At 34.0% G+C, this 21,212-nt stretch overlaps 2 protein-coding genes and 1 pseudogene across 2 annotated transcripts; all 3 read left to right on the top strand.

Annotated features, from left to right (window-relative positions):
- The first annotated feature begins 589 nt into the window (after positions 1-589).
- On the top strand, positions 590-11,482 carry LOC114183760 (uncharacterized). The gene is made up of 17 exons (XM_028070891.2): positions 590-800; positions 1,501-1,618; positions 4,339-4,487; positions 5,141-5,224; positions 5,300-5,362; positions 5,558-5,689; positions 5,785-5,985; positions 6,435-6,554; positions 7,072-7,121; positions 8,188-8,350; positions 8,480-8,617; positions 9,310-9,432; positions 9,525-9,623; positions 9,943-10,032; positions 10,135-10,216; positions 10,466-10,596; positions 10,726-11,482. Exons 1-17 carry the CDS (start codon positions 648-650, stop codon positions 10,867-10,869), a joined length of 2,040 nt encoding a protein of 679 aa, XP_027926692.2. The 5' UTR covers positions 590-647; the 3' UTR covers positions 10,870-11,482.
- Positions 11,483-11,569: 87 nt separating this feature from the next.
- On the top strand, positions 11,570-13,234 carry LOC114183771 (putative aspartic proteinase GIP1). The gene has a single exon (XM_028070903.2). It carries the CDS (start codon positions 11,809-11,811, stop codon positions 13,090-13,092), a length of 1,284 nt encoding a protein of 427 aa, XP_027926704.2. The 5' UTR covers positions 11,570-11,808; the 3' UTR covers positions 13,093-13,234.
- A 5,889-nt stretch (positions 13,235-19,123) lies between these two features.
- LOC114164424 (adenylate isopentenyltransferase 3, chloroplastic pseudogene) lies at positions 19,124-20,534 on the top strand (annotated as a pseudogene).
- Positions 20,535-21,212: the final 678 nt, after the last annotated feature.

The raw sequence follows: 21,212 nt of genomic DNA, 5'->3' as shown, positions 1-21,212 counted from the left end.
GCTAATTTTTGTATAAAAAAATTAATTCGACCATCCTAAAATTTTGAATAAAAAGCCACCTGTGACACAATTGCTTCTTAATAAAATTGTATTACCTCACCACTTACCCATGTCATTAGTTTTTTAAAAAATTATCTATTTTAATAAATTTGAAAAAAAATAAATTACATTAATTTGTTAAAAAAACCTACATTAACCTTTTGACATGTAATCATATTATTTTCCTCTTGGTTCCTTATTTTTTTTGAAAAATAAATAGAAGATTAATGATAAAAAAATGTGATAGAAAAGAGAATAAGTTTTTTCAGTTATAATCATATATATTGATGTTTTTTCCTTCTATCTTTTTAATGTTTACACACGTCATCCTTATTAAGCTATATGTTTTAATTTTTCTGCAAACCAGATGGAGGAACCACCTCTTTATACAGTTTTTTTTTTTCGTGTTATTTTTAACTTTTATTAAATTAAATAATTTCATCATTTAGTAAATGATTTCAGTTATTATTTTTTAGAAAATACAGGGGTGTGGGATGAAATTTGAAAAGAACGCAAGAGAGGTGAGTATAAATAAATAAATAAAGTGAGAAAAAAAGAGAGATAAAAGAGGTGGTTATGTCGGTTCTCTACGGGGCGAAGACCCGGATATGTATGGTGGCGCACACCACAGCAGATCTTTAAATTCTTCTCCTTCGAAGATCAATTCTCCATTTCTTCATCCATCAAAAACCCTAACCGCATTCTCTCCTACCTCACTCTCCTACTCTTCTCAATCTGTTACTCCCATGAGCTATCACATGGTAGATTCGATTCATCCTTTCCGCAACCATAATCTTCACACTTTGCATATGTTTTCTGTTTCTACTTCTTTTCTTCTTCCCTTTCTTTCGTTACTCGCTACTTAATCTAGGTTTACCCAGCACCACGATTGTGACTAGGACCAAAAACCGGCGCTCCAGAACAATTCAACTTTTTTTTTCTGCTTAACATCGGTCTTCATTTTCGAGAACACAAGACATAGTGTTTTCTATCTGTTTTGTTTTTGTTTTGTTCGTGGATTAATACCGGTAGATGTAATGCGTCATCTAATGTCACGTTTTCACAATTTAATATAAGTAGTTTTCCAAATTCAGTGACGCGTGAATAACTGTATCCACCTTTATCATGCTTTTCTGAATTTTGCTCTGTGAGCGTTTGTCTTAAAGTATTATGGTACCTATGGAAGTTTTATAAGGTGACGTTTTGCTGTTTTGTCTTGTGCTAATGAATTTCAGTGTGTAAACTGCCTGCACAACGACCTTTTGGTTGTTCTGGTATATACGTGTGTGTGGAAGTGTAGCTATTGGTCTTTAGTTGTACTTGTTCAACTGATTCTACTACTTGCAATTTTATGTTCTGCATTTTCTTAGATTAGTGTTGTTGACTTGTTTATATTTTGTCGTGTTTTTCTGTTCAGATACCTCCCATTCTTTTTCTTATTGTGAGTTCTTTATGCAACAGAATAATGAGGATACACGCAGAGGTTTGAAAAGAAAGCCCCCATACATGGATCGAGGGCATGAACGGGGACCTTACAATATGAATTCTAGACCTTATGATAGGAACATGGTTCCTGATGGTAGGTTCTTGTATTTGTTTGTCTTATATACAATTCAGACGGTTTTGGTTGTCAATTATAGACTATTACCTTGTGAAGATGTTGCCCGCTACTTCGATCTCATTCTAGTATATTTTCTATTTTGCTCTTAGGAACTTAACTATACAAATTATGGAGTTGCTATAAATAAATGAGCTATAAGTTACCTTTGGCTTTGGAGGGTTATTTTTTCCCTGCGCCAACTAGAGTTATCGTGTTTGGTTCAACTTATTATAGCTAGATACTCGTTTTTTTCTTCATAATGGCTCCATGAAAGAGATTTTTTTTTTTTTGAATAAAAGGGAACAATTATATTCCTCCAAAAAGGTTATAGCAAATGTGGGCTTATATGGAAGATGGTTGTGTATGTGAAATGTCTGTTACTTTTGCGCAATTCGGGTAGGTTATTTTTTTGAAAGTGTTAATTATAAGCTGTAGGCATTGTGACATACGGGCATATTTCATGGGCTTTATTATAGACGCAGACTTTATCTTTTGACTAATCATTATTCTTCTTGGAAAATTGAAATTGATTGCGTAGTTTGAACTCACTATTACAAGTCACTATTGCACAAAGAAGACCCGTTTCTTTAACTAATTTGCCATTTTTTTGTGTGCAACTAATAGACTATGCATGAATGGTTTTGTAATTAGTTCTTTTGTCATAGTTGGCTCCAGGTGTTAAAGATTGAGTTTGATATCAATCTTACTCTCTTCGTCACCTTTACTCATAAAACACTAGCACACAAAATTACACACTGATCTCATCAGGATCTCACTCATGAAATACACAACAATTTTATTAATGGATATCCAATTTCCATACATCAAGGTCCTATATATAACTTTTAATCAATAAACTACCTAACCTATCAATCCTTAACAAAATTAATGGTCATGCCTATTTCTACCTATTAAATGGCCCCATCTTGTGAAGGCCTTGCCCCAAGGACATTTGCTCCTCCCTGCTCTACTTCCTGCCGTTTTACATTTGGAAATTGCTTTTTCAATTGGAGCAACTTGTGCTAAATAGCGTCCTTTGGGCTCGTATGATTCCAATTGACTTGTAGTTCAGTGACAACTTGATTGCCTTTTTTTTTCAACCTTTGGTCTAATATGTCTAGAGGTACCTCCAATTTTTTGATTGTGCCTTCCTACTCTAATCTCTGTCCACCTATCATGCCCTTCGATGCATGGAGAGATATATGCACATCCTTTTGGTGCAGCAGCTTCTGCCCAATTGCCAAAGTTGCATGCACCTCACCTGAATCTGGTTCAGCATCACTGTTCACTTTGTGAACCAAAAAATGGCACAAAGCTTATCCTATACTTTTCACTTTTGCATGTGATGTCTATCTCATTGCTGTCCACAAAATTGACAGGCCTTTTGCAATTCTGTCGTTCATGTCTTTCTTATTTGCATTAATTAGATTACAGCCCTTCAAATCTGTCACTAAACGTGATCCCAAAGACAAAACTGACTGATGGCGTTGAATATTAGTGATAGGAGTGGATTTTTGTGTCTGGTTTGATAAGGACTACTTTCTTGTATTTTGCTCTTGTGGTCCGCTATGTAAGATTTTTGGTGTTAGACATTTTCTTTTCCAATTCTTGAAGTATATCATCATGTGAGCGTGCTAATCTTATTGCATCTTGGATATTCTTCGGGTTATGAATCCTCACAGACTTCTCCAATAAAGTGTGTAAACCTCCCCGAAAAAAAAAAGAACCATTTCTCCGGTCACATCAAATTGAGCCAATAGTTCATCAAATCGCTCAAGATAATCTAGCAAAGAACTTTGTTGTCCCAGTTTGGATAATTCCGAAATGTGATCATTGTAATAACTTGTATGAAATTGACTTGCCACATCTTGCAAGCATCCTTTCTTTGTGGCTTGGCTATATGTAAAGTATTGTCATTGCCACACAAATGCCTTACCCTCCATCGACAAAAGCAAAAGTTTGCCACGCTGATCCTCCAGGTCATCTCAAGATCAAAGAATTGCTCAACTTTGGCATGCCATTCAAAATAATCATAGCCATTGCGAAATGGAATTTGTGCACGCTAGGTACTAGAGTGAAGTCTCCTATTGTTTCATTTGGTGGAGTGGTCGAACTTGACTCACCCATGGAATTCATCTTGATCAACATTTGTTGAAGCAAAGCCTTCATTGAATCCATGTCCTTCCTATTGATTTGTTGTGATTCTTCTATCAACTTGTTATCTTGTTGCGAAGTCTTAAACAACTTCTTGAGTCCCTCAATACAAACCTCCAAATCTTTGATTGCTGTAGAATCCCGCATTGGTGTTCACTAAATGATACCTCTGTTAAGGATTGAGCTGGATATCAGTCTTACTCTCTTCCTCACCTTTACTCAGAAAACTCTAGCATACAAAATTACACACACATATCTCACCAGGATCTCAGTCAAGGAATTAAAACATTCCTCAACAATTTTACTAATGGACATCCCATTTCGATATCAAGGTCTTGGATATAACTTTTGATCACAACTAACTTCCTAACCCATCAATCCCTTACAAAATTAACGGTCATGCCCATTTCCACTTATTACACTAGCCTACAATTTCTTTACGAAGTTGAATTCTTTTTTACTGCTACCGCTCTTCATTCTTGTAGTGACGTTACTCTATGTTTATTTTTTATAGATTTTTATTTTTAGTTGATTTTATATTGCAGGTTGGTTTGACTGCCCAGCACATGGACAAGAATTAGGACGCATAATCCCTTCAAAGGTTCCACTCGGTGAATCCTTCAATGATAACATTCCACGTGAAAAATATACTCCTAAGCAAGCGATTCATCAACAAAGAGTCTTAGGTCGGGAAGTAAGTACATCAAATGAACAGTAATAAACAATTTCCTCTGATTAATATATTCAGCTTGGAAATAAGTATGTGTTTAAGTATAATAAGGGAGACAACAGTATATTGACGTGCAAAAGTTGCAATATAAATAGATAAGTCATAGGATGGATTTGTTTGAATCTACTGATGTGTCTTTTTCATCATCTTTTTTTGTGTGATTGAACTTTTTGTTTTGCAATGTTAAACAATTTTCATTTTATAGCTTCACAACATCTAAAGGAACTTGCTATTGTTCACATATATATGACACGAGACAACTTAGATTACAGTATGGGATTTGAGGAGAAAGAGGTAGAAACTTGAAGAGTTGAGGATAGTAGTATTTATATTTTGTTTTGCGCTAACAGAGAAAGATTAGTAATCATGGAAAGAGGAAAATTTGAAACGTTGTGGGGTCTTTTAAATGTTCTATCTGTTACCTGAACAGCTGTACCAATGGTTGGGGGAATAAGAAAACAACTTCAAGCAATTTAAGAGTATCCTTAAAACAAGGAGTATCTTTCATTGTTGTGATTTTACGTTGTGTTCCATGAATGGACGCATGTTTTCTTTGTAGTGTTGTATACAATGTGTTGCAACCAGCTTCCTAGTCCTTAACTATATGTTTTTTGCAGCTTGGTTTAGTGATTGATCTGACAAATACTACTCGTTATTATCCTCTATCAGATTGGACAAAAGAAGGAATTTCTCATGTCAAGGTAACTATATCTTCATTCTATTGTTTATGAAATGTTAATTGCAATTGACTTTAGATTTTCTGTTTGTTTGTGCAGATAAGATGCAAAGGAAGAGATGCTGTACCTGATGATGAATCTGTACAAAAATTCTGTGATGAGGTAGCTCCTTTTTTCAGTGTTGATAGTATTCACTGTTAGAATTGACGAGCATTACTTTTACTGCTTTTTTGAATTAATGCTCACAATTTGATAGTCAAGTATTGTCTTCTTGTTAGTGTTCCTAACAATGGTGGTACAGTGCTTGATATCTTACTTGAGGTTTTATGATTTATACTTGTTAGATATTCATTTTAGGTTCAAGATTTTTTCTCCCAAAGGACAAATGACAAGAAATATATACTTGTACATTGTACCCATGGGCATAATCGCACAGGCTATATGATTGTTCACTTTCTTGTGCGTACGGAATCTATATCTGTTACCGAGGTGAGTAAATTTATTGGACAATTCATTGGTTTGTTTTCAATACATGCATGAATTGAGTAATTAACGTGTAATGCAATTTTGTGCTTATCTTCCAGGCGATAAATAAATTTGCTTTGGCACGTCACCCAGGAATTTACAAGCAGGACTATATTGACGCCCTGTACATGTTTTATCGTGAAAAGAAACCTGAAGATCTTGTTTGTCCTCAAACTCCTGAATGGAAGAGAACTCCGGATCCTGATTACCGTGGCACAACTGCCCCGGCTGTGGACAATTATGTGCACATTCCAGAACAGGTATGTCCACTTTGTTGACTCTGTTTACTCAGCTTCTTAATTATATGATTTGCTCTTCTTCCACTCCACTGGGTTGAAGGAACACCTTACTTGGATGGATTCTTGAAGTGTTTGTATGAACACGAGTTTTCCATTTAATTTGTTTTATTTTTGTTGAAAAATATCTGATATGGCATAAAAATAGAATTGGTTTCATCTTTTTCATCTTTCTATTTTCGTTGTCGAGACTTAGTTGTATATGCTGATAACAGAACTTTTTTTTTTTTAATAAGTGGCTATTAGATCAATATGTGGTCACTTTAATATTGAATTTTTTTCCTTATATAATTCCATTTTTTTTCTCATTTATGTACTCGGTTGAAATAGAAAATATATCGTGTTTTTACGAACCTTCAGTCTGTTCACAATTTTTTTCTGGGATTATTCTTGTGTTTGGTTCTATCTTCTAGGAGAATATAGTCAGAAATGAAGTATTGACAACTGATGATGTTTTGGGAGATCCAATTCCTCCAAACCAGCTGCGAGAGATGCAAGAAGTTTGTTATCAACTGCTCAAGTTGAACCCAGGGGTGGGTTTCTGAATTGGCTTTTTGTTGAATTATATACATTTTCTTGAAAATGATTTAAACTCAACGTAGTTGAGATAATCAAGAATGCCTTTTTTTTTGTATCACATGTTAACAAGATTCATGCATAACGTATATGATTTAATTTTCATAGGAAGTAGTGTTTTGCAAGTAGCACCCGTTCACTCTTTTCCTACACAGTATTTGTCTATGAAGAGTCTAAATGTATATAATATAACTACTGTAATGTCTAGGAAATAAATTTCAATTAAGCAATATTTCTCTGTCTCTCTATTTCTCCTGTCATCTCCCCCTTAAAGTTAAGATAGCTCTATCAATTTTACACAAAGTTATGCTATCTAGAGCAATGTGTTGTATATGATGCATCTCATTAAAATTTCAGGAGAACTTTGAAGCCAAATAGTTATTTATTTGGAAACGTTAGTTTCTTGTGATTACACTTTTTCCATGAATTAATTGCATTATTTTTGGTTTTCATATTTATATTATCTCTTTTTAGGGAAGAGGACGATCGCAGTTTCCTGGGTCACACCCTGTTTCTCTGAACAGGTCCACTCTTAATACATTTGATCGTTTTGGTTTTTGTTACTTTGAGATTTATACGGAACTTTAGAATGGACTTCACTGTTTTACTGATATGGACATTAATGATTTTTCTTATCTAATAGGTCTTAGGAATTAACAGTACCTAAAGTATGTGTTCTTTATCGTCACTCGTCTTTCAGTTGTTTAACTGGAAGTTTGCACTATTCATTGACATTTCATCTTGTGCTTTTTGCAAATTTTGTTTAGCATACTTTTTTTTTTTTCAGAAATTTTGAAATTGGCTGACATTTCTTTCACTACATTAAAAAAAATCTTTTCTATTTTTTAGTAGAGCTGATGGAGAAGAATAACTGAAAGCAACATAACAGGATCTTTATGATATATTAGTTCTTATACAGAGATGTCAATAGAGAAGTCATGATTCCATACTTTTTGGTTTAATTTGGGTTGGATCATTTGTCAAAACCTTTGTGACTAATTTCCAAACATTTTGGAACTTCAAATTCCAGATTTCCACCCTGTATATATTATAATTTAACTTCTGTCAATTAAACAAATTTTTGACCCATTTGCATCTACATAGACAATTTTTTTGGTTTTTGTTATTACATCGACTAAAGATTTAGTCAAATTATAGTACAGTGAGGTTGAGTTAGATTTAAAGTCTACTTTTAATTTTTTTTATGAATATTTAAGATTTTATTTTAATATTATTTTGTATTTACAGAATATTCTACAAATTTCCATAGGACCTGAATAAGTTGTTATAAACTCCTTGACATGTGTTCAATTCCTACCTATAAAAAAAATGCAAATATTAACTTCAAATTGCCGTTTGGCCTACCAAACAAATTTGGCTGAGTTAATGGATGTTCTGTGATCAAAGACATTTCTTAGTTCTATCCTTTTTCTGTTTTTATGAGAAGTGAACAAAATATTCATTTTATGCAGTTGAGTTTGAGAGAGGAGATTAATTTTAAAACTTGATTGTAAATCTAAGTCTTCACTTTTGTTAATCATCTTCCTTGGTTTTAACAACTTAGTTTATATCGTTGTTTTTCTTTTGCAGGGACAACCTGCAACTCTTGAGACAACGATATTACTATGCCACATGGAAAGCTGATGGGACACGCTATATGATGCTGATTACTTGTGATGGATGTTATTTGATTGACAGAAAATTTCTTTTCCACAGGATCAATATGCGATTTCCTTGCAGATATTCAAATGGGGTATATATGTTTATTCAATTTACTTTGTTGTCAAGTGAGTTTTATCTGTCTTGGGTATTTGGAAACTGTGTCTCGTCTTTTATAAATTTTGTTTTAGGTTATCTAAATGCTAACTCAATTGCTTTCAAGGGTACACCTGAGAGGAATCACCACTACACACTACTTGATGGGGAGATGATTATTGACAGGGATCCACATACACATAAGCAAGAGAGAAGATACCTCATCTATGATTTGATGGCAATCAATCAGGTCTCTTTGACAGAGGTACACATTTATTGACAACTACAATGCTGAGATATTATTGACTTCTTTGATGGTTTGTCTTACTCCTATTATATTATTATATTATATAAAATAAAGAAATTTAAACTGGTAAACTCTTGTTTACGCTTGCTATTTTGAGTTGTATTTCGGGGTCAATTAAAACCAGATGTATTCCTAACAAAGTATTTGTATTTCAGTTAATTAAAGTGTCTACAAACAATCATGAAGTAAAAAGAGCACATGTAAGCTTCTAGTTGGATTTTGAAACTACCTCTGAATTGTGTCCTTTTCTTAGGAAGTTTGAAAATACCTGATCACAAGTAATCCTTATTTTTTGGATCAGGCTAGACAATGCAAATAGTGAAATAATTGAAGGCATCATCATCATCATCATCATTATCATCTGAGAAGAGTGTCTAGTTTTTTAACCTGTAATTAACTACTGGTACAATAAAATATCAGATACTATTCAATATTTCTGGGAGTGGGTTTCTAATTTCCAATAAAGTCTGGCTGCTAATGTGGATTATGTAATCATTCCAATGAGAGTATTTGGAAAGTTGGTTAAACATTAAAAAGGACATAATATACTACATAACGTACGCCTGGAACCCTGTAAGTCCTTGGATTGATGATGTTCACATTTGTGATTGGCTAACTTTTGACATGCCCATTTGGTCTAATACATGCAGCTGCCGTTTTATGAAAGGTGGAAATTGCTGGAGAAAGAAGTAATTGAACCTCGTAACATGGAACGTGAGGGCCTTTCAAAAAATACGAATCCTTATTATAGATATGACTTGGAACCATTTAGTGTATGTATAATGATTATTTTGGTATTCCATTTTCAGAAACATTTTCCAGTGGGATAAGCTATTTTGTTTATATTTTCGTATTTTTGTTTTAGGTGAGAAGGAAGGGATTTTGGTTACTATCCACTGTATCAAAGCTCCTACATAAATTCATTCCACAACTATCGCATTCATCAGACGGTCTTGTACTCCAGGTAGTAATTAGTGTCTCTAGAGGACTGAACCTCCCAAATTAAGCTTGGATATGTAGGATAGTTGGATGAACACTTTGGCTTGTAGGAAACACCGGCTGTTTAAGGATGATGTACTGAAAAAATGCTTCGCTGAGGAAGTTCATATTTCTTAGTTATTTTTTTGCCGCATGAGTCAATATTGGATTTTAAGAAATTTTAATACTGATGTAGTTTTGGTTTTTAACGAATACTAACTGGATGAGAACATATCATCACAAATGTGCGTATAGGCTTTTTGGTTTATCTACTTGTCCATTGTTAATAGTGATGGTTCTGTCAGGGTTGGGATGATCCATATGTCCCTCGTACACATGAAGGTCTTCTGAAGTGGAAATACCCTGAGATGAACTCTGTTGATTTCCTCTGTGAGGTTGTCCAAGTATTCCTTCCCAAGTTCAAAATTTAAATTAGTTTATTTGGTGTTATATTCTTTTCTAATATGACAATTTGTTGACGATGCCTTTGTTGACAGGTGGGAGCTGATGATCGTCCCATGCTTTTTCTGTTTGAACGTGGACGGAAGAAGTTCATGGAAGAGAATGTTATTTTTAAAGGTTGTACAACTTGTAGACCATCATTATTACTTTATGCGATCATAATGTCATTATTATTTGTCCAGATGACAGTTATTTGCATGAACTAACCTATTTTGGTCATATTTGAATTCCGATTGAAATGTATTCATTCCATTGGCAAGACTCCCTTTACAATTGAATCCGTCTAAGCTAGCTATAACATAAATTAATATCTGGAAAGGTGAAGCCATAATTTGTTTTTAATTTTTGGCTCCAAATGATTTTCAGATGCATCAGACATTTCTTCCTATTCCGGAAAGATCATTGAATGCTACTGGGATTCCGGGGAGCATCATTGGGTCTGTATGCGGATAAGAATAGACAAAGCAACTCCGAATGATATCAATACCTATAGAAAGGTTATAAAACATGTTGTACTTTTCAATTAATTCTGTTACGCAATCATCTTTTGATTGTCTATGGTTTTTTCGTATAATTAATTCATGTAAAAGGCCTGTTGAACAGTTTTTGTAAATTTTTTAATACAGGTAATGCGAAGCATAAAGGATAACATCACTGAAGAAGTGTTATTGAATGAGATCAATAAGACAATTTGCCTACCCTTGTATGCAGACAGAATACAAAAGGATATCAAGGCTCATCAGCATATGGTATCCTCAAGGCGCAAGTGAGTTATATAATAAAAACTAAGAATGCCGAATGTCGTATCTTTACTGAAAGAGCAAGCAAGACTTCTGAAGTACCAGCAGAGAAGCTGTACATTTTTCTTGCCAAGAGATTGTATTTGTTCTGCGTCGTCATCAACCTCGTGCATAACATAGGAAAGAAGTCTAGCTTCTATGATTTTGTTTGGGTTACAAGATTTTGGCTTTGGTCACTGTTGTATATTATCAATTTTGCCAATTATTTCCTTTATTTTCATTTCTTATTTACAGCATATCACAAGATCATATTGGACAAAGCTCAACAGAAACGGCAACAGGATACTATAACTCAAGATTTCACTAGTTTATATATTCTTTTTCAAGCAACTTGTATTATATTTGACACTTGATAGATGTGCTACAGATAACACACATTTGTGATACAGATACTGATGCTGTTGTTTAGATCTTAAGCACGCAATGGAATTCTTTAACTGGGGTTGACGTGACTAATCCAGCTTAATTTTCCTTGCTTCAAGTAAGTAGACTTGTAGTCTGTAAAGTGCTACCTTATAGATAGGAAGTGACTTATGGCCATCATAATATATATGAGATACTGCGATCACTTGTGAGACATTCATTTAGTTTTTCCTGTTCTGTTTCTTTTATGCAGTTGTAATTTTACTAAATCAATATTTTTATTTATTTATCTATAAAGACGTCAAATATGATAGGGTGTGTATACATCTTTATACTAATTGATAAGGTAGTTTAGCGCCACACTCTACAAGTGTACTTTATACATGCAGCATATGAAAATATAACAATAATAATTGCACTGCACCGACAACACTTGCCATGGGTGGACGTAAGTAGCACAGTTCTCCACGAATTCCATGGCATTTATGTTCTCAACGTTCCATCACCAACCACAGCGTCTTCATCACCCTCCCGGAACCTTCGAAAATGCCTCTTCCATCTCTCTGCTGCAGGTTCTCGTTCTTGGCTTTCTCCTTCTTCTTGTCTCTAACACCAACACTCCAAATCCCCTTGGTAGCCCCAATCACAAAAGACCCTTCCACCCAACTCTACACACTCTCCCTCTTCCTCAAAACCCCACTCCAACACACCACTCTCCACCTCGACCTCGGTTCCTCCCTTACCTGGCTCCTCTGCGACTCCACCTACACCTCCTCCTCCTCCCATCAAATCCCCTGTAACACCTCCCCATGCGACTCCTTCCCCTCTAACGCCTGTTCCAACCACACATGCGCCCTCTTCCCTGAAAACCCTCTCACAAGAACCACCCTTCTCGACACCGCCCTCATCGATTCTCTCGCCCTTCCCACCTACGACACCACCTCTGAGACCCCACTCGTTCTCATTTCCGATTTCATCTTCTCCTGCGCCGTCGCCCATTTGCTCCAAGGCCTCGCTACCAATGCGACCGGACTAGCCGCTTTGGGCCGGTCCAATTACTCCCTCCCGGCCCAAATAAGCACCGCATTGAGTTCCCCCCATTCTTTCTCTCTCTGCTTGCCTGCGTCATCCAACACAGGCGCAGCTATCTTCGCCTCCACCTCCATCTCTTACTTTTTCTCTTCCAAAATTGACCTCACTTACACCCCCCTCATTCTTAACCCCGTCGCCGACACTGTCGTCACCCACAACTCACAACCCTCCGATGAGTATTTCATAAACCTCACCTCCATCAAGATCAACGGCAAGGCTCTTCCCATCAACGCCTCCATCTTAACCCTTGATCAAACCGGCTTCGGTGGGACCAAGATCAGCACTGCGGAGCCCTACACCGTTTTGGAAAGTTCCATTTACAAACTCTTCGTCCAGTTTTTCGTCAACGAGTCCTCAGCTTTTAACTTATCGGTGACGGAGGCCGTTGAGCCCTTTGGGGTATGCTACTCTGCGGGAGACCTCGCGGAAACAAGAGTGGGACCCGCGGTTCCGACCGTTGATCTGGTGATGCACAGCGAGGAAGTGTTCTGGAGAATCTTCGGGGGTAATTCGATGGTGAGGATTGAGAAGGGAGGAGTGGATGTGTGGTGTTTGGGTTTCGTGGATGGTGGGAAGCGTAGTAGAACGGCGGTTGTGATTGGAGGGCATCAAATGGAGGATAATGTAGTGCAGTTCGATGTTGACTCAAATAGATTTGGTTTCAGTTCATCTCTGTTGCTCCAGGGTGCCAAGTGTGCTAATCTCAATCTCACTGATCTTACCAATCCCATTAATTAGTTCCTTTTCAAAAAATGTACATAATAAGCTCTTCATTAGATGTTAGTGAAATATTCCAAGCATTGCTTATTAGTTCTAAAAATGGAACTCTGCTATTTATCTTCTCTCTTTAATTATTGCAACATTTACAACTCATAACACATTTCTTCTGCCTGAAGAATCATCTACAGACTCAAATCCCTGAAATAGTTTAATCATCTACCTGTTGCCTCACGCTGTGGCTGTGTTCATGCTACAGATTTTTCAGACTTGACCTCAACCTAGGGGAATTAACCAATTTTCCATAGTCATATTAAGCATGTTTTTCTCAAAAACCAAGTCATATTGATTACCATACTTACCTAGCTTCCAAAACAAAAAATGATAATATTTCTGGGAAGTAATTAATCTGAAGCTAAGTGCATGGCGAGAACGGTTTAGGATTTATGATTAACTCCTTCTTTTATATTGTCTCTTCGATCGATCATAGAAACAACATTCACCTTACATTCACCTTCAGCGCATTAATATTGGGGAAGTAGTGGGTTTGTTTCCACAAAAGAGTGTTTCTTCCTGCACCCACACCCATCAAATTTTTTTTTTCGGGGTGGGATGAGTGAGTATTCTCCGAAATTTTTTTTTCAAAACATACCGGAAATAAAAATCCAATTTGATTGGGGTGCATGAAGAAATTCGACGGGTGCAGGAAGAGGGATGCATGAAGAAATTTGACAGGTGCAGGAAGAAACATCCATCTATTGATCACATTCTCTCCCATGGACTGAGGGGGGCTTAACTACATTTTTAAAGTAAAATTTTAAGATTTTTTTTTAATCTTATTAGTATGACATATTTTCAATTTCTTCTCTCTTCTCAATGTTTTTGATCTAGTTTTCCTTTTTAAAAGATTAAGTTAATATAACTTTCTTCTGTTTAATCTATGATAGTGACGTTATTTTTGTAACATTATTAGCGACGGACTTTTTCTTTAAATTATATAATTAAAACATTCAAAATAATGAGATGAAATTGAAAAATCATCATTGAAATAAAAGAAAATTTATTTAAACTAAAATTTTATATTTGTTTATTTATTAACATTTTATAAATGTTAAATTTGTGTTTTATTTTAAAAGTTTATATTTATTCATTTTTAATATTTTTATAACTATGAAATTTGTGTTTCATTTCATTAAGTGAATAATGAATATTAATATTATTAATTTATTTACAAAATAATAAACAGAAATAAAGTAAGTTCTTAGGGATATTTTCTTACAATTTCGTATGGATTCAATTTAAAAAGTGTGATACAACTTATACCTATGTGTAAACACTTCTACATATACGCATACAAACACATATTTCTACTGACACAAACACAAACTTTCACCTACACAGATGTACATATAAAATTTCTTTTATATATTTAAATATTTACTATAAATTGAATTGGTGATACGATTTATGGTTTAGAATCCAACTAATCATATTAAAATATGTTTTGATATAATCTTATAAAGTAAAATCAACTGTGTTAACCCTATGAATTGGATTTAGTGGATAACATTTGCACTCATTATCTTACTATTTGACTATCTTAACCTTGTAAAATACATTTATTAGACAATATTTGTACGCACCTACTCACTTGTGTCACTATTTTACATGATTTTAATTGGTACAAATATTTGATAATTTTAAATTCATCATACTTCTGTCTTCTTCTTTTTTTCATTCCTCGTTTTTATCTAAGTTATTTTAGATTTAAAAATAGAAAATATTAACAAATATAATTAAGCTAATAAAAATAAAATATTTTAATGCAAATTATGTTACTCAAGGTATTACTATTTCATGTAATGGATTTAATAGAGTTATGTCATTAATTAAATATATAGTAAAATTATAATTCACTTTAAAAATAAATCTAACTCACGTTTGGTTTGAGTTAAACTTACATCCATATTTTACATATTTATATATAAAAAAAAGAGTTAATTAGTTATTATTGAATATATAGGATGGTGAGAAATTGTAGGAATCTCATAGTGAAAAGTTTTTTTTTTAGCAAAAATATATTTAACATCATACTAAAAGACTCAACAAAACTATTTTAACATGGAATCTTTAGTAAGAGAAAATAGCAAAGTCTTTTTATACAATATTTACAGTCATAAAACAATAAACCTTCTCACGACAAATATTCAAATATCTCCTATAACTAAGAAATTAATTATATTCAAATTAACTTATTTTAATAGTAATTTTTTTATTTTCTCTTTCGTTATATTAATCAATGCATAACTTTGATGAATATCCATCACAAATATTGTCAACTTTTAGACCAACCCTATAAATATGATATTGTTTAGTGACTGAGTAGTCATGTAAACAAATATGATAACCAGTGGTATGGTATGTTTTTATTTGTGAAACCCAAGTACAAGCTTATATTTTGTAGTCCATTGAGTTGTGTATGTAACATGAAAAATGATATTTTGACATGTAGATGAGTTATTTGATAACCTATTTTTAGAAATAAAATAGTCATTTAAAAAGTGAATTTCTTTTTTATAAAAAAAATTAAAAGATAATGTCAAATGGATATAAAAATAATTTAGGTATTAAAAATATCATTTTCCATGTAATATTTTGTAGTTGGTTTCCAAAATCGTGCATTTTCGAATGGGTATGATCTCAAGACATGCTATCTCTGTTTTTCCCCTGTTCCGGCGACAAACCATGTAACAGTTACAGTTTCAGAGTCAAATTCAGAATATGTTGAGGTGAGAAAACGAGTGAAAGAGAATGTTGAAGCAAACCATGTTGTTGTGTTGTTATAAACTAAACTTCTGTCACTTGGAATTCTGGGGCCATCCTGAAACAATTGTGGGGAACCACGTATAGTGATGTAACATGAAGGCTATTGAAGGCTTTTGTCCCAATTTAACTATTTCGGTGCCATCATGCAAAAGTTCACATCTTCACTTCGAGGCTTACAAAATATAATTGCACACATGTGATTATGTTCCAATGTAATGTCTAGTAGATACCAGATTCTTTATTGTTTTTTTCTTTTTTGTGTTGTCCTGTCTTCAAAATATATTAATGTTAGTAAATTAAATTTTTTGGTTAAATATGTTTTTGTCCCTCAAGTTTCTGAATCTTGAAATTAGTTTTTTTCGAAACTTTATATTAATTTAGTCTTTCATCTTTAGAAATGCGTGGATTTAGTCTTCTTACCAAATTTTGTCAAGTTTATTTGACATTTTAAACGTATTTTATGATAATATTTAAATTAACATTAAAGCGAAAATGTGTCAAACGGTATAAATAATTCAAATACTATCATGAAATACACTTGAAACGTCAGATAAACTTAACAAAATTTGGTTAAAATGACTAAATTCACACATTTGTAAAAATGAAACACTAAATTGATCAAAATTTTTGAAGATGACTAATTCTAAATTTCACTAAAACTTGAGAGATAAAAACATATTTAACCCAAGTTCTTTTTAATATATTTTAAAACTTCAATATAAGTAAGTGTCCATCGATATATTTTGAAGACACGTTATAGGACCAGTACAGGAAAAAAAAAATACAGTATTTTTAAGATATAAGCGAGCACACATGTTAGAAGAAGCACTTCATAAATGGTAATGGTTGATGTACTTGTGTTTTCCTTGACAAGCAAAGTGCATCTCCCCAAAACCGAAAACATGTTCCACTCACCTTGTCTTATTTAATACCAAAATCATGCTCACATGCTGAATATGGAATGCAGATATATGAATGAATAAAGCGTGTCTTTGCCTGTGACATTTCTTCACGGAAACGTTTATCTCTTACTTCTTATAAGTAGGAAAGTAATGAAATCAAACTTGCAGAGACAAAATGGATGTATATATTGATGACATGTGGGTCTACCATGTTTTCCAAAATAGATCTTAAAATAAATATCATAAAATAAAAATAAGAGAAGGTGACGAGTGAAAGACCTAATTTAACGACTTTGTTTTTAACACTTTATTATTTTAATAAAAATATTTACAACAAGACAATTTAATTTTTATGATATTTTATTACATAATAATTTTACTACTTTATTATTTTAATATATAAAATAAATAAAAAATATATAACTCGTGTGTACGCATGAATTAATGTAATAATTTGTATATTAAAAGATGGTGCTTAATTAACTTGCATAAGCAATTTCCTGCTGAAGACTCATCTGGGTTTTGATCTCATAAACCCAGGACCACATATGTTGGTGTAGAAATTCTGTTTATATGTGAAGAGAAATTTCACTCAGCAACCAGTATGGTAGAATTCAGTTAAACCTTTCCTTTTAAAATAATATTAGAGTTTATTTTAAGTTTATTATAGTCACTCCAAACACAATAATACAATTTTTTAAAAGTTATAAAAAGAATTTTATTTAGTAATAGTTACACATTTTTTTAGAAGATAAAGAAAAGTGGGAAACACAAGTAATGCAATAAAAATAAAAATAATTATAATGAAACATGTTTTAAAAATTCAAGTAATAAGAAATATCGTTCAATAACTTATAATTAGATCAGTTTTGTATTTTTCAAAAACTCATTTTTAAAATCAAAGTTTCATATATCATCGTAAAAAAGTATTTAATGACTGTTAAAAGAAAACTTTTAACGACAATTATATAATCATCGTTAATTAAATTATCGTTGCAAAGGATGGAGGCTCCACCATAAGGAGAAGCAAAAGCCACAACATTGAAATGATCAAACTAAAGGTGGCATCATATGTCTCATAAAGTTTTCTATTGGGTATGATTTGTCATTTCTCTTAGACTTCAACGGGAGGACTTGTATTCTTATCGCGCCTAATAGTCCTACCTTACTAAGAAGTCAATTTCAAAGACGATTTAAATACTTTTTCTTCATTTCATTCTCAAATCTTCTAAAAATAAAATCGTGACATGCTCTAAAACAAATAATACATTTGATACATGATGATCAACCCTAAGAATATTATTTGATAGATTTGGGATTAGAACACAAATATATATTTTTAACATATAAATCAAGTAAAGCAAATGTTTCATATTTCTAGTAACTAAACTAGTTGACATGTCAAAATTACAGTTAGCATGTTGATCCAAGTGATAACAGCAACATCAATTGAATTAATCTGGTTTACACAATTCACTAACATGTTTGATTAAGTAGCTCAATAGTTGAGTGGATCACTGTTCCTAGTCGATCAAAACTTATTGAAAAGGTATAAATATCAACGTCGTCAATATATCATAAAAGATATGAATGTCCTTAGATAAATATTCCATCCGTACTATTGAATTTTACTTGAAATCACTTGAGGTAGCTAGGTTTGTTCCGACATATTCACCCCAAAAAAGTGGTAACTAAAGTATTTCTGATTTATACAAACGCACAGTGTTTCGAAGTCTATCTTGGATTGATCGAATCGGTGTCGTGATCGAGTAAAAGGCCATATATTTGGTATGATCTTGTGAGATAGGAGCAAGATGCCACCCAAGCTCAAACTTCTCAACGTGTATAAGAGACAAAATCTCCAGATAATAAAAGAAACGAATAACATCTTATCACAACAATTTTATGCTCTAATACTCATACAGCCCCACCATACAAAGAAAGAAAAAGAACCTTGTGCTCTCACGGTCCACTCATGTTGTTTTGCAGACACCTTAATTAGCTAGCTTCCTCTTCAGAGCACAAACACAAACTTTTCCCAACACAGATGTTTTGTTTCACCACAAATCAATGTCTCTCTTTGTTTTTCAAAAACAGGAAATAAATACTTTTCCCTAATAATAATAATAATATCAGGCTTGAAAATCTCTGACCTGATAACAACATGCAGTTGAAAAGGGAAGATGGGTTTGACCAGAGACTACCGCGCCACGAATTTTAAACCATAGGAATATATTGTGATGACCACCATATCTTCACTGATAATTATTCCTAGACCTTCTTTTACGATCTTCAAAAAAACTATAAATACCAACAACAACAACCATGGTTAATAGTCAATCTCACATTTCACCACTAAAGTTCCTTTCAAAAACTTTCAACATACGTGATATATGCATTGTTTTCTCACTCTCACTTAGTTTAATTTTCTGACCCTTCTATTCTACGAGCATGACGATGTCAGTGATGTGTAGACCAACGCATCAGGCTCTGAAAAACGTTCCTTCCGGTGGACAAACCCAGATGATGAGGCCAAAAGAGAAGGTGGTGCTGGTGATGGGAGCAACAGGGAGCGGGAAAACGAGGTTGTCGGTGGACTTAGCGACATGTTTTCCCTCAGAAATCATAAACTCCGACAAAATGCAAGTGTACCAAGGGCTTGAGATTGTCACAAACAAAGCCACCAAAGAGGAACAGCGTGGGATCCCACATCACCTGCTGGGGACGCAGAACCCCGACACGGAGTTCACCGCCTCCGACTTCTGCGACGCCGCTTCACGCGCCATCGAGTCCATCACGCGCCGCGACAAGGTTCCGATAGTGGTGGGGGGATCCAACTCCTACATGAAGGCGCTGGTGGATAGGTTCGGGCCGCGGTTCGAGTGGTGCTTCCTGTGGGTGGACGTGTCCGTGCCGGTGCTCCATTCCTACGTGGGGCAGCGCGTGGACCACATGCTCCGCTGTGGAATGGTGAACGAGTTGAGACCGTTTTTCAGCGTGAACGGCGATTACGCGCGTGGGATAAGAAAGGCCATTGGGGTTTCTGAATTCCACCCGTACTTCCGGCGGGAGGCGGCGGCGAGCGGTGAGACGAGGATGAGGCTGCTGCAGGAGGCGGTGAGGGACGTGAAGGGGAACACGTGCAACTTGGCATGCAAGCAACTTAGGAGAATCGACATGCTCCGAAGTGAGGGGTGGAAGATCCACCGCATTTGCGCCACGCCCGTGTTTCAGAAACGTGGCCGCGACGCCAATGAGGCCTGGAACAACATGGTGGCGCAACCCTGTGCCTCCATTGTTTCTCAGTTTCTCTACAGTTCTGCAAATTCTGCTTCTGGGAGAATCGCACCTTCTATGCAACCAAACTAATCAATATTAAACCTAATACATCATTTTCTTTCGTCAACGTTTCAATCTTCATATTTGTGTGTACCAAGAGTATCATCGAAATTATTTTATAGTCTAAGATTGTCACATGTTCATGTTCTTGGTTGATCTCAACTTGACACCTAACCAAATTCATAGCACTTGATTATGTGTTTTGTTGAGATTTTCTATGGATCATTTTATAGTCATTTTTGTCTTTGGTTCTGCAGTGAATCTCAGAAAAAAGAAAAAAAAAATACCAGTTCTGTTATTTATACTCCAGATATTGTGTTTGAATACTCTCATAAAACATGTCAATCGATTATATAAAATGGATTGAATGGAAATTTTTATCTGTTGATGTTAGAATTCCAGATATTTTTTTTATATTTTTAAGATAATAATTAATATATTTATTTTTCTTTTAGTTTCATAAATATAATTGTACTTTTGGTCTATATCACGCATGCCATTTTAGAATCTAAGGGTGTTTGATGAAGGTCAAATCTATTTCCAGGAATATAATAAATTTGAGAATGCAGAGTACTCTTTGATTTGTTAGAAGTTTTAAGAAAATATTCTTGAGTGATGCTCCTCGAGAAAGTGAGATTATAACACGATTTATTTCGATTTTGTTCTCATGGTGATACTTCATAAATTTCATTCTAGTAACTCTAATTATATTTTCAATGTTTTAAAACTTGAAAACATTTCTATTATATATAATGTTAAATCTAACCAAGTAATTTCTAAAATTTAGCTAAAACAAAATTTTAAATAATAACATTTTGAAAACACAAACATTCTCCAAGGGATAAAACTAGTCTTGAGGGTATCAAAATTAAGAAAAAGAGTAAATATATCCATTGAGAATGAAGAAATCAAAGAAAAGAGATGATAGTACAAGATACCGAAACATGATTAACATAGGAGTGGAAATTATGATATGATTGAAAACTCAAAGTGTATACAAAAATGGGGATTCATGAGAAAAAATTTGAAGAAGTTACACGAAGTTCAAAAGAAACTTTAAGTAAAAGCATCCAT

The sequence above is a fragment of the Vigna unguiculata genome, chromosome 1 (assembly GCF_037176805.1).
Source record: "Vigna unguiculata cultivar grain cowpea cultivar isolate G323 ecotype 2 chromosome 1, ASM3717680v1, whole genome shotgun sequence".
Lineage (NCBI taxonomy): Eukaryota > Viridiplantae > Streptophyta > Magnoliopsida > Fabales > Fabaceae > Vigna > Vigna unguiculata.
The sequence above is the reverse complement of the archived record's forward strand: the minus strand, read 5'-3'. Positions and strand labels throughout refer to the sequence as shown.